Consider the following 18498-nt stretch of genomic DNA (forward strand, 5'->3'; position numbering starts at 1 on the left):
AGCAATTCGACCATGAAGGCCTGATTCACGTAGTCTCCTCTGAACAGTTGATGTTGAGATGTGTCTGTTACTTAAACTCTGTGAAGCATGTATTAGGGCTCCAATTTCTGAGGCTGGTAACTCTAATGAACTTATCCTCTGCAGCAGAGGTAACTCTGGGTCTTCCTTTCCTGTGGCGGTCCTCATGAGAGCCAGTTTCATCATAGCGCTTGATGGTTTTTGCAACTGCACTTGAAGAAACTTTCAAAGTTCTTAAAATGTCCCGGATTGACTGACCTTCATGTCTTAAAGTAATGATGGACTGTCATTTCTTTTTGCTTATTTGTGCTGTTCTTGCCATAATATGGACTTGGTCATTTACCAAATAGGGCTACCCCCCTACCTTGTTATAAACCCAACTGATTGGCTCAAACTCTTTAAGAAGGAAAGAAATTCCACAAATTAACTTTTAACAAGGCACACCTGCCAATTGAAATGCATTCCAGGTGACTACCTCATGATGTTGGTTGAGAGAATGCCAAGAGTGTGCAAAGCTGTCATCAAGGCAAAGTGTGGCTACTTTGAAGAATCTCAAATATAAAATATATTTAGATTTGTTTAACCCTTTTATGGGTTAATCTATTTAAATCTATTTTGATTTAACACTTTTTGGGGTTACTACATGATTCCATATGTGTTATTTCATAGTTTAGATGTCTTCACTATTATTTTACAATGTAGAAAATAGTAAAAAATAAAGAGAAACTAGAATGAGTATGTGTGTTCAAACTTTTGACTGGTACTGTATGTGATTACTGAAACGGCTGTTTAAACTTTTCTTTTTTTACATCTGAGTTGGTGAAAGCTTTTTAATGGAAAGTTTGAACATTCAATTCAGTGATATTCTTTACAGACATGTTTCTTTAAACCTATGAGAATAGTTTTTTCTTCAGTATCTAAACATATATCTGGCAATGTGATACGGTATTGGTTTCCTTCAGATACAAGCTCTCTTTTTACTATTTGTATAAAAATGCTAGCAAGTAAACTGTGTTGTGCTGTGCGTTCTGAATGTTTGTGTTGATATCATTAATAATTGCATGAAATTATCAAACAACAATTTTTTCTTTTGTTTTAATGTAGAGATTGTATGAACAAGGCAGCCTCTGTCTGGTAGTGCCAACTGTATTAAAATGATAATAATGATTCAACATGGACTCCATAAAGACATCTCTGTCATGGGAAAAACTAAAGTGACGTAAGTGAGCTGCAAGCCGATGATGAATTTCACAATTGGTTAACATTAGATTAAGGTTTACCCCTAATGTTAGGCTTAGTGGTAAAGTTAGGGTTAGATTACATTTTTGAGTTTAAAATAGGGTCAGTTTTAGGTTTTGACTAGTTGGGCAGTTAATGGGATGCTGGTCAGAAATGTCCCTTAAGTTTAGTATTTTGGGGGTTTGGGTCAGGGTTAGTGTTTTGGGTGGTGGGATATGTACAGCACTTTGAACATGAAGCTACTAGTTGAAGTATTAGACAGCGATGACCATTTCCATTCACATGCCCCAAGATCGTGAGGGTTATTCATAAAACCATATCAAATGTATCAATCACCCTTTCGAGTTGAAAGGAGGAATCCAGTAGATAATCCCAGACTGTGCAGAATCTATAATAGATTATTAATAATTGCTGAACCATAGTTTTGGTTGAATAACTGTTCCCTTCATCACAAAACAAAAGGTAGGCTGACACATATTATGGGGTACATTCAGATTTATAATCTTGCCAATTGTCCATATGCCTAAATAAATGAATGAAGTTGCACATAAGAAGTGATTCTTTTTTTTTTTGATTCACTGCAGTATTGCAGAAACCTGTTGTGTGTTACAAAATACTCAAACTGAGAAAGGTAGAAAAGGAGAATGATGATCGTTGTGGAGTGGAGATTTGCTGTCCGTGAATTCTAACACAATCGTTCACATTTGTCTGGTTCAACCAGTGTAACGAATCAAATCCAATCAAAATGTATTGGTCACATACACATATTTAGCAGATGTTATTGTGGATGTTATAACTATTGTGTGAAAGAATAGATGTGCATTCTCCAGAGTCACACCAGCAACAAATCAGAGCACACAAACAATTCATTCAAACTGACCAATAGCAAATCATACACATTTACTACTGTAGTTACTCTAATAAGGTGTGACTGGAAAATGCACCTCTACCCTGTTACACTAGTAGTCCCCGAAGGCTCTGTTTAGGCTGTGTTCAGACAGGCAGACCAATTATATTTTTTCACTAATTGTGCAGGAGACAAGACAAATGTAGGGAAACTCTTTTCACAGCACTTTGATACCAAAGTTACTTTTTCGTAACAGGTTCGGAGAACTTACGCATAAGGTTCGGAGAAGTAGTGTAGCAGGTCAGGAGACTGAGGTTCAGGTTAGGGAAATGGTTAGGGTTCGTGAAAATGCTCTCCTAACCTGCAACGAAAATCACTTTTTATCGAAGTGCAGTGAAAAGAGTCTCTACAAATGTCAGGTACATTTTCTATCTTGAGTTATTCAACCATAAAAACGACTCAGTAGGCCTAGTCTATGTAGACTGTGTAGTCTATGTAGACTAAGCATAAGTGAAGAGCAATAGCAATACATTGAAATGGATAGATGCATCTTAAAGCAGTAGTAGGATGAAGTTGCCTCTAGATCAGTTTTGCATGTCCCCCATTGATGGTTAAAATTAGGATTAGGGGGAGGGAAAGTTGATCCTAGATCTGTACCTAGGCCAATTTCACCCCTAAAATGTGAAAAGTTACCATTTGTTGCACTTTAGTGCCCTCACATGGATAACAGTTCCAACATAATTTTATACCAAATTATTTAGTATTGCATTAAATGCACATTTAAAATAACTTACTTGTAGCCAAGGTTATAAACATAGTTGCATTTCTTATCTGAAACTGATTCAGTCACAAACAAAAATACTGTCAGAAGTGGGATTCGAACCCACGCCTCCAGGGGAGACTGCGACCTGAACGCAGCGCCTTAGACCGCTCGGCCATCCTGACACATGCTATTGAATTGTACATCTTCATATTTAAAGATTTAAAAAACAAAACAAAACAAAACAAAACAAGAAAGTTTATGTAATGCGAACATTATATGGTTTTGTTTCATTAAACTTGCATGATTTCGAAACTGCTAGATTTGTATCACACCAGGTGCTAACGCTTTTTCTCTTTACCCCAATCTCTCTGCCGCAACGGACAAATTTAAAACCGATGACTGTTGGCAACGTGCAAAAGAAAACGGGAGGAAGCTCCAGCAGCTGTGGCAAAGATTTTATAATTAACACATTGTTTGTTTATAACTACCTAGCTCATTGTTCTATACGTGGCTGTGGCGTAGCTAAGGGGCTCGTTTGAGTTGTAAGGCTAAAGCTACCTACTGTAACGTTAGAGGAAGGACGGGGGAGGCGCATCTGCAACAGCCGAAAGTCGGACACTAAAATGGGTTTTTCAACAGCAAGACTCAGACCAATGTGGCTGAGTTGGCATTGTTTATAAAAGTGTTTCTTTATAATGTCGAAATAAACATGTCTCCAACTCCCATACCAGACACACACGAACTGAAATGACATGTGTGTACATTGTAGCCTACAATCAATTGAGAGAGTGAAACGCTGAAAGAGACCATAATATCACATTAATTTGTACATATCCACTGTATACATAATTCCGGCAGTTGGTTCCTGTTTTTCAGTCATGTTGTTGGTCACTTCTTCTTCTCTGGTAATTATGGCGATCAGCAGACAAAAGTTAAAGGTGCATGCTGCCACCTACTGTATGGGTTGCGGAAAAGGGAGAAGAAGAAAAACATCATAAGCAATACAAGAATAAAATACATTTAAAAACCCATCCCACTCCTTCAGTCATAGTCCAAATCACATCCCGACACTGGCTCAGGTGCCTGTGAAGACATTTGTCGACAGGATTCCTTGTAATGCCTCTACTGTAAAATCCCCGAGTCCCAAAAAACATCCAGCCGCACTCAAAACAATGCCTTTTTTCTCAGATTTCCTCTTTGTTTGCGGTGTGCAATGCATAAACGATACAGTCCACCTTTTTAACATGCAACGTGTCAGAATATTGTTGGTGAGTAACATTTACTGGTCTCTCTAATCCACCTACAATGTTATCTTCAACGTTACTCCCTACTTCCACTCTTCTCATCGCCCCTGGATAGGAGACATGCTGGACAGACCTCACTCCTGCCACCTCGGTCTTCTTCACCATAACAGGGAACTTCATGCTTGCCACCACAACTAAAACACGAAGCACCAGTGACTCGCTCAATACGGAAGTGGTCAGATGACGGGGATGCCAAGCTAAAGGACTGTTTTCCTAGCGCAGACTGGAATATGTTCCCGGGATTCTTCCAATGGCATTGAGGAGTATACCACCTCAGTCACTGGCTTCATCAATAAATACATTGAGGATGTCGTCCCAAAAGTGACCGTACATACATATCCCAACCAGAAGCCATGGATTACAGGCAACATCTGCACCGAGCTAAAGGCTAGAGCAGCCGCTTTCAAGGAGTGGGACACTAATGTGGACGCTTATAAGAAATCCCGCTATGCCTTCAGATAAACCATCAAACAGGCAAAGCGTCAACAAAGGACTAAGATCAAATCCTACTACACCGGCTCTGACACTGATTTTTGTTGCAGAGCTTGCAAACTATTACGATCTCGATGTGCAAAACTGATAGAGACATACCCCAAGCGACTTACAGCTGTAATCACAGCAAAAGGTGGCGCTACAAAGTATTAACTTAAGGGGGCTGAATAATTTTGCACGCCCAATTTTTCAGCACTCCCAATTTTTTTGGTTTGTTTATTTGTTAAAAAAGTTTGAAATATCCAATAAATGTCGTTCCACTTCATGATTGTGTCCCACTTGTTGTTGATTCTTCACAAAAAAATACAGTTTTATATCTTTATGTTTGAAGCCTGAAATGTGGCAAAAGGTCACAAAGTTCAAGGGGGCCGAATACTTTCGCAAGGCACTGTATCTGGAACAATAAGAAACCTAGAACCAAATTGACCAAACTAATTAAGCCTAAGGATGGAGGGGACTCTTTGCCAAATCTGCAACTATATTAATGGTCTGCTCAGATCAAGCACATGATTAGTTGGTTCCTCGACAGATGCCACTCACTTTGGGTTGGGATGGAATCGATAGCATGTCATCCAAGAGCATTAGCTTCCTTACCATTTATTAATAGCTTTGAAAAGATCCAGGCCTTATCTGACAATTTGACAGTACATAAAATACTCTTAGCTTGGCAAGATGCAAGGCGGTAATTCCAGACCATATATCACTCTGGTCACCAATTTCCCTTAATACAGATCGTTTTCCAATGCATCACATTTATGTTTCAAATGTAAACAGGATACTGGCACCTTCGTGCACGTTTTTTGGTACTGTAGCAGAATCCAGTCTTATTGGAATTATATTCATTTACACATGCAGAAGATCTTAGGTAGATCATTAGCTTTTTCACTGAATTTATATTTGCTCTACTTGGATTGTATTGTTGTGTTTGACCCTGACTCTGAACGTCTGTTCAATACCCTTGTTTACTTAGCCCAAAAAAATGCTTATTGTTATAATGGTCCACAACTTGAAGCACCTACTGCGAGAATGGGGCTTTCTCAAGCCTCTGCTATTCTACCCCTAGAGAAACTTCTCTTTGACACCAGTCTGATACATTTAGGAAAATCTGGTCTCAATTGTGGTCCTATGTAGAAAACCTCACATAACTGCCCCATGTTATAATTGTGATGTCTGTATATATATTTTTATTTGAAAATATATTTTTGAATAATGTTTTGCTGCATCCTTATTCCTTTTATTGTACCTAGTCTATATGTGGTGCACTTTGTTGGGTTGTCTATGTAACCTCTGTCAAAAGAAAATAACATTTTTTATAAAAAGATAATTACCCCAAAAAAGTTATATAGCTGCACCATCGAGAGCATCCTGACCAGTTTCATCACCGCCTGGTATGGCAACTGCTCGGCATCCGACTGTAAGGCACTACAAGGGTAGTGCGTACAACCCAGTACATCACTGGGGCCCAGCTTCCTGCCACCCAGGTCCTCTATACTAGGCGTGTCAGAGGAAGGTCCAAACATGGCAAGCGGTACCAGAGTGCCAAGTCTAGGTCCCAAAGGCTCCTTAACAGCTTCTACCCCCCAAGCCATAAGACTGCTGAAGAATTCATCAAATGGCTACCGGGACTATTTGCATTGACCCCTCCCCGTTTTTATACTGTTACTACTCACTGTTTATTATCTACAGTATGTATAGTCACTTTACCCCTACCTAGATGTACATATTACCTCGATTAACCAGTAGCCATGCACATTGACTAGGTACCGGTATCCCCTGTAAATAGCCTTGTTATTATTATTTTATTGTCTTACTTTTTAAGATTTTAGTTTTTTATTATTTTTACCCCGTTTTCTCCCCAATTTCGTGGTATCCAATTGTTTCAGTAGCTACTATCTTGTCTCATCGCTACAACTCCCGTACGGGCTCGGGAGAGACGAAGGTTGAAAGTCATGCGGCCTCCGATACACAACCCAACCAAGCCGCACTGCTTCTTAACACAGCGCGCATCCAACCCGGAAGCCAGCCGCACCAAACGTGTCGGAGGAAACACCGTGCACCTGGCAACCTTGGTTAGCGCGCACTGCGCCCGGCCCGCCACAGGAGTCGCTGGTGCGCGATGAGACAAGGACATCCCTACCGGTCAGGGTGTGACGTGGGTGATGTATGTGTTTTTAGTCTTGTCTAGGGGTTTTGTATGCTTATGGGGCTGTTTCCTTTCTAGGTATATTGTATGTCTATGGTTGCCTAGATTGGTTCTCAATTAGAGACAGCTGTCTATCGTTGTCTCTGATTGGGAACCATATTTAGGCAGCCATATTCTGTGGGTACTTTGTGGGTGATTGTTTCCGTGTCTGTGTTTGTTGCACCACACGGTACTGTTTCGGTTATTCACGGTTTGTTTATTGTTTTGTTGTGTTTCGGTTTATTTCATTAAAAACAACTATGGACACTTACCAGCTGCATTTTGATCCGATCCCTGCTACAAATCAGCCGTGACAATTATTGCACACAGAGTGACTTATGTTACTTGGTAAGCAGATGTTTACTCCTGAACTTATTTAGGATTGCCATAACAAAGGGGTTGAATACTTATTGACTTAAGACATTTCCACGTTTCACTTTGAATGATTTTGTGAACATTTCGAATAAATTAATTCCTTTGACATTATAGGGTATTCTGGTAGGCCAGTGACACAAAATCCCAATTTAATCCATTTTAAATTCAGGCTCTAACACAACAACATTTGTAAAAAGTCAAGGGGTGTGAAAACTTTCTGAAGGCACTGTAGCTGTGAATATATAACAACATCTACATTTCACACTATTTTCAGATTGACTGTAGTCCACCCCCCAATTTTTCCTGGGTCGAACCTATCAAATTGGCCAGATTGGCACTCCCTCAAATGACTTCCTATTACCTGTACCTACTGGACAATTGCATACGACACCTGGTGTGCTTGTGTGAGAAAAGCTCCTAAACCTCACCAACTCCAGAGAAGATTCTGAGGTTTACGTCCATTGTGGAGGAATAAATGCAAAAGGCTATATAAGGATTCAGTTAAAAAGTATTCAGTAACCCATTATTCAGTCAATACATCAAAGAGGTTCTTATTTCTGACACATGAAGCTAAATGAACATTAACCACTGATTTCAATGTGACAGGTCTGGACAGTGAACACAGGCTAATTATTCTCAAACAATGATGTGTATAAACGCATAGCCTTCTGTATGTTTACTTATGTACTCAACCATATGTACTTCTCTCTGCTGTAGGGGGTAGCTGTCTACTGTATTCATGGCCATGGCAGGACAGGAACCATGCTGGCAAAGACCAGGAAAATCTCAGGCACCGATGAGATCAGAAGGGCTCAGATTACTGTACACGTGGACTATTGTGGAGTCACCCCTAAACATAGTGAACTATTCATACAAGTAGGATGTCCTGAGTTGTAAAGGAGGCATAGGAGGTTGGTGGCACCTCAATTTGGGAGGACATACTCGTGGTAAAGGCTGAGGCTTCGACAGTCTAAATGTAAAGATCAATTAGGAGAAAAGAGAAGTAAATATGCCGAGAAATCACAAAGACAGTCCACATTTTTCCACAGAATATAGATTATAATATTAATTCTAATATCTTCTGATTGGTTTCTACTGTAGCTTATAAAAAGGTTGAGCCTTGATCGATGAGCCTTGACCGAATGTTGAGGCCATCTTCTCAGGATCCTCATCTTACAAGGCTTTGACTTTGATGGAGGTGTTTGATCCGAGGGAGAAGAGACGTTGGCGCTCCTTAAATGTGAGATTCTCAGGTGTTGCGTCACCTTTGAAGTTGTTCTCTTCCTGGCCTCTGCAACCAATCAATAACCCACACATATGGATTTAATTGAGAAGATCAATACCTATAGGTTAACTATACTGTATATCATGGTCTGTTATACATCATGATGCATTACTTTCAGAACAAATTATGTAATTTAACTTTTGGTTTAGCCAGGGACATTGTTGGGGAAAAAAACTGTTTTTGTGGGATACAAATGTACATTCAAATGAAGTTGAAACTTACTCCTTCGAGCACTTCTCATCAAAGTTTACGTTGAGTTCATTCGACTCTTGAAAATGTTCTCCTGTTGACGTGTCTCTATCTTCTTCTTCGTCATCATCCTCATCATCATCATAATTTCCATTCTGTTGGAACTCCTGCAGTCTCTGTTGAAATTGCCACTCCAGGTTGAGCCTACGAAGCCTGTTGGTCTCCTCTGGTGTGAGCTGGGCTTTAGCCTGCAGATCCTGGATCTCCTGTTCCAACAGGTCGACCACCTAGATCAAGGAACAGACGGCAAAAAAAGACACATTTCCATGTAAGAACAGCCAGCAACAAGCAAATTTGGATTTTGATGGACAATACGTTACGTTATTCTCTATTTGCATGGAAGTTCATCTTGTGAGGTCAGCAACACATCAAAAACACAAAATACACTAAATCAATACAATACAACACAACACTGTAGAGTATAATATAGTAGACACACTTCAAATAAAGATGTTAATTATTATTATGTTACCTGTAGTCTCTGCTGCTTCTGCTGCTTCTCCCATGCATCCCTCTTCCATGGGTCTGGAGACAGACTTTTGTTGCCTTCTGATGGTGGCTCTTTATTCATGCTGAAGTATTGGTCCTGATTTCGACATTCGGCATTAATTGTGTATTTTATACTGGAAGTGTATTTGTGTATTTATTTGTATATTCCTTATTCATACATGCATTTGAGTTTTCACTGTCGTGTGTATTAAGACAGTTGGATTTTGATTACAAAAAAAAGAATGTACAGTACCTGATGTCCTGTGGTGGTCCCTGGTTGTGGTTTAGCTGGAGGTCTCTGGAGGGATGTGTCTTTTGACTGGGTTGGGAACAGTTGGGACGTCACTGTTTGCACCCTCCTCAAGGCTTGTTGTTGTTGGATCTTCTGTGAGGATGAGAGTGAGGGCTGAGGTTGCCTCATGGACACAGAGGATGGAGGAGGACATGTAGCTTGGCGATGCTGGGCTGGCAGTTGAGACCCCTGTTTTTGATTGCTGAGGAGGGCTTGTCCCTGGCCTTTACCCTCAGGGTTTTGGTTAATCTTCACGGGCAGTAGAGTGGGAGTTTGTTGGAAGGTAGTCATTGGACTGCGCGGCTGGGTGTTGGAAAGCCGTGTAGCAGGGATGTCTATGTGTATTGGCTGGATGGCAGACGAAGGGTCGTGTGACGTAGGAGTTCTCCAGTAGCCATACCGTGTGTTGTGGCGGCTCGGTTGGGTCTTAGTGGAGAGGCTGACAGTATGGTTGTAATGTATGTCGTGGGTAGAGATGCTAGGCTTCATAGGAAAAGAGGTGTAGTAGCTTTCCTGCTGGTTCTGGTTCCATGCATTATGTATATTGTCCACTAGGGGGCGATCATTCTCCATGCACAAATTCTCCTGTGAAAGGGCCTGCCGCTATGGAAGGAAATATTCAATTATTTTTCATTTGGCATTTAAGTTGATTAAGTGTAAGTGTAACAATTGCATATATGAAATGGTCCATACTTGAAATAGTTGGTTTAAGATATTGGGGGACGTACTGCTTTATAAAGGATAAGATGTAGCTACTCATACCATCAAGGTCCTCTTGTTGGAGATCTGTCCATCTAGATTAAACGAGACTTTGGGCTCCTGAGGTGGGAGTTCAAAGGCTACTGTCTTCTTGTCCTGAGACCTAGGGGCTGGTAGAGTCAGGTATTCCCTTTGGTACATCTGATGGGAGAACATTAAGGTGATTGTGTTTTTATACCATTACAGATTCAATGTAGACAAACCCACTAAGCCACGGATTACAAGTATTGACCCACTGTTTAAGCATCTTTGGGTCCTTGAAAGCGCTATATAAAACCCATGTATTATTATTAAATGACTTACATCAGAGCACAGAAGGTTGCTGGTGGAGACTGCAGTGATTTTACTGTCTGTTGGGATGGCTGGATCAACTGGTTCTCCTTCTGGGCCTAGAACAAGCGAGGAAAGAAAGAAAATGACAGAACTGCCACGAAACATCTCTAAAAGGGGCTTTTCACACTACTCCCACATGAAAAAATACTATAGCGTATTATGGTATACATACTATATATACACTCTTAAAGTCTGCACAAAGCACTGCAGTGAACACTGTAGTATGTACTGTAGAATACTATAGTATTTACAGTTAACTATAGTATAAACTATATACTATAGTAATTAATTTAGTGTTTTTGCAGACTGTAGTATATTGTAGTATTTACCGTAGTGTTTTTGCAGACTGTAGTATATTGTAGTATTTACCGTAGTGTTTTTGCAGACTGTAGTATATTGTAGTATTTACCGTAGTGTTTTTGCCGACATTACTGTAATATTTACTATACTGTTTTTGTTTTATTATCTTTGACATAGAAGTGGAATCTTTTTCCTTAAGGAAACCTACTGGAGAAATACTAAAATAGCATTTCCCATTAGGACTGGGTTCTGAACAGAAAGTCCAGAGGTTCTACTATTTTCTATAACCTTTAGCAAACAAATTATATGATCTATACTTGCCATGTAGGTTTCTCACTTATGGATGGCACAAATTGGAATATGAGGGAGGGAGATGGGCAGGGTATATGTAAATTAAATACTTTAGCATTTACTGTAGTTAAAAAAAACTGTTGTGTTTTGTGGACTGTAGTGTTTTTGTAGACATTACTGCAGTATTTACCACAGTGTTTTTTTTGCTGATAATACTGTAGTATTTACTATAGTATTCTACAGTACACTGTAAAAAAAAAAATCCTGTAATTGTCACAGTAAATTACTTTTTTACTCAACAGTAACACACTGTATGAACTGAATACAGTAGATTATCGTAAACACATTGCATTGTGGGCAAAAAGTTAACTTAATGTGTTTGTGAATATTCAAAATAGAATGCCACATTAAAAGCACAAGGGCAACATAATCAAACCACATTTCCTGAAGCAAGAGAGAAAACATTTTAGAAAATTATTATTATACATTTCATATTTTATTGGTACCTGTTTTTTTATTTTATAATTCTTGCGTTGTTTGTGTCCGTGCTGTTTTATATTACAGGAAAAAATATATAATCAGAAAGGCATATCATACAAACAAAACAAAAATCCATTGTGAAAAGTAAGCCAAACACAAACACAAATTAGGTACAGTGCATTCGGAAAGAATTCAGACCCCTTGACTTTTTCCATATTTTGTTACATTACAGCCTTAATCAAAAATTAATAATCAAAAATTAAATAAATAAATAAATAAATAAAATTTAATAAATAAATATAAAATAAATAAATAAAAAATCTCATCAATACCCCATAATGACAATGCGAAAACAGGCTTTTAGAAATGTTTGCTAAATTATTAAAAATAAACAACAGAAATACCTTATTTACATAAGTATTCAGACCCTTTGCTATGAGACTCGAAATTGAGCTCAGGTGCATCCTGTTTCCATTGATCATCCTTGAGATGTTTCTACAACTTGATTAGAGTCCACCTGTGGTAAATTCAATTGATTGGACATGATTTGGAAATGCACACACCTGTCTATATAAAGGTCCACAGCATGTCAGAGCCAAAAACCAAGCCAAGAGGTCGACGGAATTGTCCGTAGAGCTCCTGAGGCACAGATTTGTGGAAGGGTACCAAAAAAACGTCTGCAGCATTGAAGGTCCCCAAGGACACAGTGGCCTCCATCATTCTTAAAAGTTTGGAACCACCAAGAGTCTTCCTAGAGCAATCGGGGGCAAATGGCTTGGTCAGGGAGGTGCCCAAGAACCCAATGGTCACTCTGACAGAGCTCTAGAGTTCCTCTGTGGAGATGGGAAAACCTTCCAGAACCTTCCTTTATGGTAGAGTGGCCAGACGGAGGCCACTCCTCAGTAAAAGGCACGACAGCCCGCTTGGAGTTTGCCAAAAGGTACCTACAAGATTGTTTGGTCTGATGAAACCAAGATTGACCTCTTTGACCTGAAGGCCAAGTGTCACGTCTGGAGGAAACCTCGTACCATACCTATGGTGAAGCATGGTGGCAGCATCATGTTGTGGGGATGTTTTTCAGCGGAAGGGACTGGGAAACTAGGATTGAAGGAAAGATGGACGGAGCAAAGTACAGAGAGATCCTTGATGAAAACCTGCTCCAGCGCACTCAGACTGGGGCAAAGGTTCACCTTCCAACAGGACAACCACCCTTTGCACACAGCCAAGACAACGCAGGAGTGGCTTTGGGATCACTGATCAGACATGACAGGAAAGTTGAAAGCTGTGGGATGGAACCCTTGCCTGCACCTATCTAGTCTTTAAAGATCAGTAATTAACTCAAGGATGGAAGGAAGAAAGGATGCAAATAAGTGCCCTGTTTGAATAATTTCAAGAAGCATCCTTTCCTTCTCCATTCCTTGAAGTAATGAAGTGGATTGGTGGAAGCGGTGTGGTGGAACCCTTATTTTCACATTTCGAATCTAGCCAGATTAGTGATTATTTGACTGAGTGGAAGGGATGGAGGAAGAGTGCATCTTAGAAGTATTTTAACCTTGAGCCGAAAAGTATTCAAACAAGACCCTGACCCTGTTTGAATTCTTCAGAAATGCTTCCTCCCTTCTTACTTTCCTCAAAGTAATCACATATCTGAATTGGTTGGATTGGTGAACTTTGCTTGAACCTATCCACCTATAGATATGTGCTTACCTCCAGGAAACAAGGGAGGAAGGATGCATTTTTCTGAAGCATGGCAGGTAGCCTAGTGGTCAGAGCGTTGGAATAGTAACCGAAAGGTTGCAAGATGAACAAGGCAATTAACCCACTGTTCCTAGGCTGTCATTGAAAATAAGAATTTGTTCTTAACTGACTTGCCTAGTTAAATAAAGGTACAATAAAATGTGAGTTTTCACTCCACCTTGAACTTGATGGATTAATTAAAGTCACTATTTAGTAAGAAACTCCACTCACCTGGTTGTCTAGGTCTTAATTGGAAGGAAAATCCAAAAACCCACAGACACTCGACCCTTTGTGGAATGAGTTTGACAACCCTGCTTTTAATTACTCAAAGGAGGCTCTGTGCTTATAGAGCCAGGTTCAAAGTGTCCTAACACATTTCAGCCACCAGAGGGCTGTCTGAAACTCAATTGACCACTGCAGGTTCTCAACATTTTGTCTGTGTGTGCTATAGCAGGGGTAAATGCCACTGTGCAGGACAACGGCTTATATAGTGGCAGCAGTATGTTGAGTTGGATTCCAATATAAATTACCAATCACTTTGCAAGTCACCATAATAAGACTTGCATCTAGGGTTGCAAAATACTAGCCGAACTGAGCCAAGCCAAGTCAAGCTGTACTGAGCTGGCTTGGTTTATACCTACCATGGTTGCTGGGACTGTGCTGAGAAATACCATGTGAAACTAAAATATCAGAGACAGCACAGTTTGACTAGCTTGGATGGACGCAATAGTGTGAAAAGGGTGTTAAGTCAACTTTTCAAAAAGAACACTATTGTTAGACTCACTGATCATGTTAGGGTTGGAGCGGTATAGCTGTCTGTTCTTCAGCAGGGTCTGTTCTCTCTGTCTCCTGTTCCCTCCATGGGAGTTATTACCCCATAGTCCTGAGGGCCCAGAGCTCTGCTCCATGCTGTCATACACGATCAGGGCCTTGCCGTTCGGCTTAGCATGGCTGCTGGTGGTGGGGCCACTACCATCCAAAGCTGGGAGAACCATAGAAAAGTTGGTTAGATCTAGAACATCTAGGTGTAGGTCTACTATTAATTGAGAAAGACTATTCTTACCATTCATTTTGGAAAACAACTAACAGGAAGCCATGAAATTAAATGATCTGAATTTGGTTTTGGTCTTAGATCATTAGACCTCTTTTGAGGGACTGTTCAGGGGAAAATGATAACAATGCAGAGAGAATAATGCCTTTGTTCTGCTCGTACCTGTAGTTGATACTGAAGGTGGTTCATCTAGCAAGGCAGCCAGACCATGGCATGTTGCTCCCTGCTTGGCAACCTGTAAAGTCACAACTGACCCAGTGTGCATCATTATGCCTGCTGCCCTACAATCAAGACAAGACCACATCAATCACTGTCAATTCATTATGCTTTCAAAGCATAATCCTCTATTTGTTTTTCAGCGTATTTGAAATGACCATTGAACAGATGGAACTATTGCAGATTGTTCCAACAGAAACTGTTTTCACATCAGGGTTAATGACCGAATAGTTATCTGTAAAGACCTAAATAAATGTTACACTAAAAAAGGACCTGAAAGTTAGCCTTGCTGACAGCGACCCACGTGACTAGACAGCTCGCTGTGACTCACTGGTCTAGTATCTCGGGCTTTTAAAAGGGGAGGTTGGCTCAACATAGTGGTGGAGTCAGCGTATCCACTCAGTCAAGTCTCCTATGGACCAGTTTATGCCCAAGTCTATGTCTGTAGCAAAACAAGGCCAAATTGATATTGCATTGGCTAAAATGATTGCCACTGATTTCCAGCCATTTTCCATTGTGGAGGACAGAGGTTTCAGAAATTATAGCAATAGTCTAAATCCAATGTACACAATTCTAAGCAGGAAAACCCTTTCAAAAGCCCCTATTCCACAACTGTACGAGAGCACACAGGCTTCAGTGCGAGAAAGAGTCCAAAAAGCTATTGCAGTTTGCCTTACCACTGACTGTTGGACATCAAGGGTAACCACTTCTTACATGTCGGTTACATTTTAATTTTTTTTATTTATCCGTTATTTTACCAGGTAAGTTGACTGAGAACACGTTCTCATTTACAGCAACGACCTGGGGAATAGTTACAGGGGAGAGGAGGGGGATAAATGAGCCAATTGCAAATGGGGGATTATTAGGTGACCGTGATGGCTTGAGGGCCAGATTGGGAATTTAGCCAGGACACCGGGGTTAACACCCCTACTCTTACGATAAATGCCATGGGATCTTTAATGACCTCAGAGAGTCAGGACACCCGTTTAACGTCCCATCTGAAAGACGGCACCTTACACAGGGCAGTGTCCCCAATCACTGCCCTGGGGAATTGGGATATTTTTTAGACCAGAGGAAAGAGTGCCAGAGGAAAGAGTACATGTCACTTCATTGAAGATTTTTTGATGTCTAGCTCTCATCTGGACTTCTTTGAGTTCAGCGACAGACACACCCCAGAGAACTTGGCAGAGGAGCTGTTGAGAGTGGCCAGAGAATGGCAAGTAGATGGAAAAGAGGTCTGTTGTGTTAGCGACAATGCAGCTAACATAAACAAAGCCATGAAACTGTTCAAATGGACCAATCATCAACCATGTCTTGCCCACACAATCAACCTGATTGTAAGAGATGCTCTGAAGGTGATGAAGCCCACTGTGGACAAAGTGAAATCAGCTGTAAAATACTTTCACAGAGCACTGCATGTGCTGAAAAACGAGTCTACACAATGCCAGATGGGGATGCCTGAGCTGAGGCCAAAACAAGACTGCACTACAAGGTGGAATTCAACATTTAATATGTTGAAGCTGTTTCTTGAGTCAAAGGAAGCCATCATCTCTACTCTGGCCATTGTCAATGCACCTGTTGATGCTCTGACCCATGAGGAAAGGGAGGTAACCACAGGACATGTGACAACCTATGTTCATCAATGGACAGAAAGTTCCACAGAATGGAATATAATCACGTGCTATCAGAAACCACTGCACTTGACCCCAGGTTTAAGAAGTTAGCCTTCAGTGATGCCAGAGTGATTGATGAGGCTCTTCAAAGAATAACCTCAGCAGCAGGGAGGGACAGCCCCAGCAGTCAGCTGGCTCAGGCACCAGAGCAACAAGAAGAAGAGGGATCAGGTGGAGCAGAAGCACCAGCAGTAGTGCCACAAATGTCTGCTGTTTGGATGCTGTTTGACGAGAGAGCAACTGGGGATGCAGCACGAAGGAATCCCCTCCATAATGGAGGTCCGATCCTATTTAGAGGAGCCCCTCCTCCAAAGATCTGCAGATCCTCTGAGCTGGTGGAAGAACTCGTGTCTACCCACGGCTTACTAATGACAAGACAAGGAGACTTTGCATAGTGGCCACATCCGTTCCCTCTGAGAGGGTCTTCTCGAAAACGGTACAAATAATTACTGAGAGAAGGAACCGCATCAGCCCCTCAAGTGAGGCAGCTTGCGTTTCTGAATGCAAATCTCTCATAAAAGCAAAATATGGTCAGCATTGCTGTGTGCTGCTGGTTATAACATGGCAATAAAGAAGAGAGAGAAAAGAAGGACCAGTTTAATGTTTCAAGTGGGATGATGCAGTTTTGCACATTGTTATTTATTTTTCTTTGATATGGTGCAATTTTCTATTATTATGTTGTAAAGATTTTATTCATTTTGAATTGTTATATTTATATGCACTTTGTTTATATACATTAAAACGTTATACTTTAAATGTAAATGTTTAATAGCATTCTTTTTTATAACAAACCAATGCATTTTTAAATACATTGTGGTTAAAGTAGAGTATGATTTCATGTAATAATTTAATTAGAATAGTTTTATCACCAATCATAGTCAAACTATCGCAAAACATGTTTTTTTTTAAGAGCCGTCTGGGAGCCAAAAGAGCCGGCTCTTTTTGGTGAGCTGAGCTCAACGATCCGGCTCACTGAAAAGAGCCGGAATGCCGGTCGCTAGCTAGTGCCCGCCCCTAGCTAGTGCGTGTGTTTGTTTATCCCGAAAGGGCTGGCTGGAGCGGTCCTATGTAAAGCAAAAATCATAATTTGTTCAATTTGAAACGGGGATATCCAACCAGCGTAGGGTGCCGCCTTGAAGTCTGAGGGCACAGCCCCTTCAGTATTGTTGCTTCGTGCTGACACATCAAAGCACCCGTTTCAGACTCTCAAATCAAGGATGTGGAGAGGCTGGTGTTAGCCAGACTATCTGAACTCAGAGTACGTGAGCAGAGCGTTGCTGGAGCGGAGCGCGGCACAGATCGCTCCAATTTGACTGGAGCGTGGAGTGCGATTCCCAAAGGCTGGTGTGTCGGCCTTCTCACCCTCCAATTTCGCTCCAGTAGCGCTCACTTTACGAGATCAGGGGGGCATGCCTGGCCCAGCATGCATTTGTAGTCTACTTGTGTGCTGCTTTAGCCCCTTGCTTTAGTTACTGTCATGGAGTTCGCTAAAGAAACTGATAAAGGACAGGTGCTAAATTAAGGTGAATTATAAAAAGGAGGACCAAGAGCAAGAGAGGGAGTGCGGTAATGTGTCCACAACTAAAGAATCATTCTGAAAAGACACCTATCCCGAAAGCTTGATGGTGTACTTACTATGTGCACATGCTTTGTCATTGTAGCAAAGTATTTCTAAGCTAAAAATCTGATCTCTTAAACTTTTCGTTCAGTTTTGTTCTATTATCTATACAATAGGCCATTTTGGCCGAATAGGCCTGGCATATTCCCCTCGTTCAAGGACCTTTCCATTTTGATTGGGTTATTTTGCCAAATTATTTTTAAGCCTATCTAAACAAACAACTCTAGATCTCTACCCAGCCTGGCAAGAGTGACCAAAAGGGTGTTTAGCATTCCCATTGACTCTGCAAGCGAGGAGAGGATGGCTCTGCAAGCGCGGAGAGGATATTCTCCACTGCTGGCCTGCTGTCCAGGCACCATCACAAGAGCCTTCAAGCACAGACTGACCAAACTCATGTTTCTAAAAATGTATTCAAAAAATGTATTCAAATGCACTAATAAGTCATTTTTTAAAATGTAATTTGTATTTAATTATAAGTAACAGCCTACATGTGCAATTTATAGAC

The 18498-nt window shown here is 40.8% G+C and overlaps 1 protein-coding gene and 1 non-coding gene across 2 annotated transcripts in view; both read right to left on the reverse strand.

The window, feature by feature from the left end:
- Positions 1-2966: 2966 nt before the first annotated feature.
- Positions 2967-3049, reverse strand: trnal-cag (transfer RNA leucine (anticodon CAG)). Its single transcript has one exon. It is a non-coding gene; the product is annotated as a tRNA-Leu (tRNA).
- A 4003-nt stretch (positions 3050-7052) lies between these two features.
- LOC109894797 (afadin-like) overlaps positions 7053-18498 on the reverse strand; it is a 33858-nt gene continuing 22412 nt past the window's right edge. The window contains exons 18-25 of the mRNA XM_031828235.1: positions 14649-14767; positions 14220-14417; positions 10598-10683; positions 10298-10435; positions 9497-9628; positions 9227-9340; positions 8728-8981; positions 7053-8511 (exon numbers count right to left, since the gene is read on the reverse strand). Of these exons, the coding sequence (XP_031684095.1) occupies positions 8394-8511; positions 8728-8981; positions 9227-9340; positions 9497-9628; positions 10298-10435; positions 10598-10683; positions 14220-14417; positions 14649-14767 (1159 nt within the window). The 3' untranslated portion in view covers positions 7053-8393. The remainder of the gene's footprint in view (positions 8512-8727; positions 8982-9226; positions 9341-9496; positions 9629-10297; positions 10436-10597; positions 10684-14219; positions 14418-14648; positions 14768-18498) is intronic.

This window comes from Oncorhynchus kisutch, linkage group LG7 (assembly GCF_002021735.2).
Source record: "Oncorhynchus kisutch isolate 150728-3 linkage group LG7, Okis_V2, whole genome shotgun sequence".
In the NCBI taxonomy this organism is placed as follows: domain Eukaryota; kingdom Metazoa; phylum Chordata; class Actinopteri; order Salmoniformes; family Salmonidae; genus Oncorhynchus; species Oncorhynchus kisutch.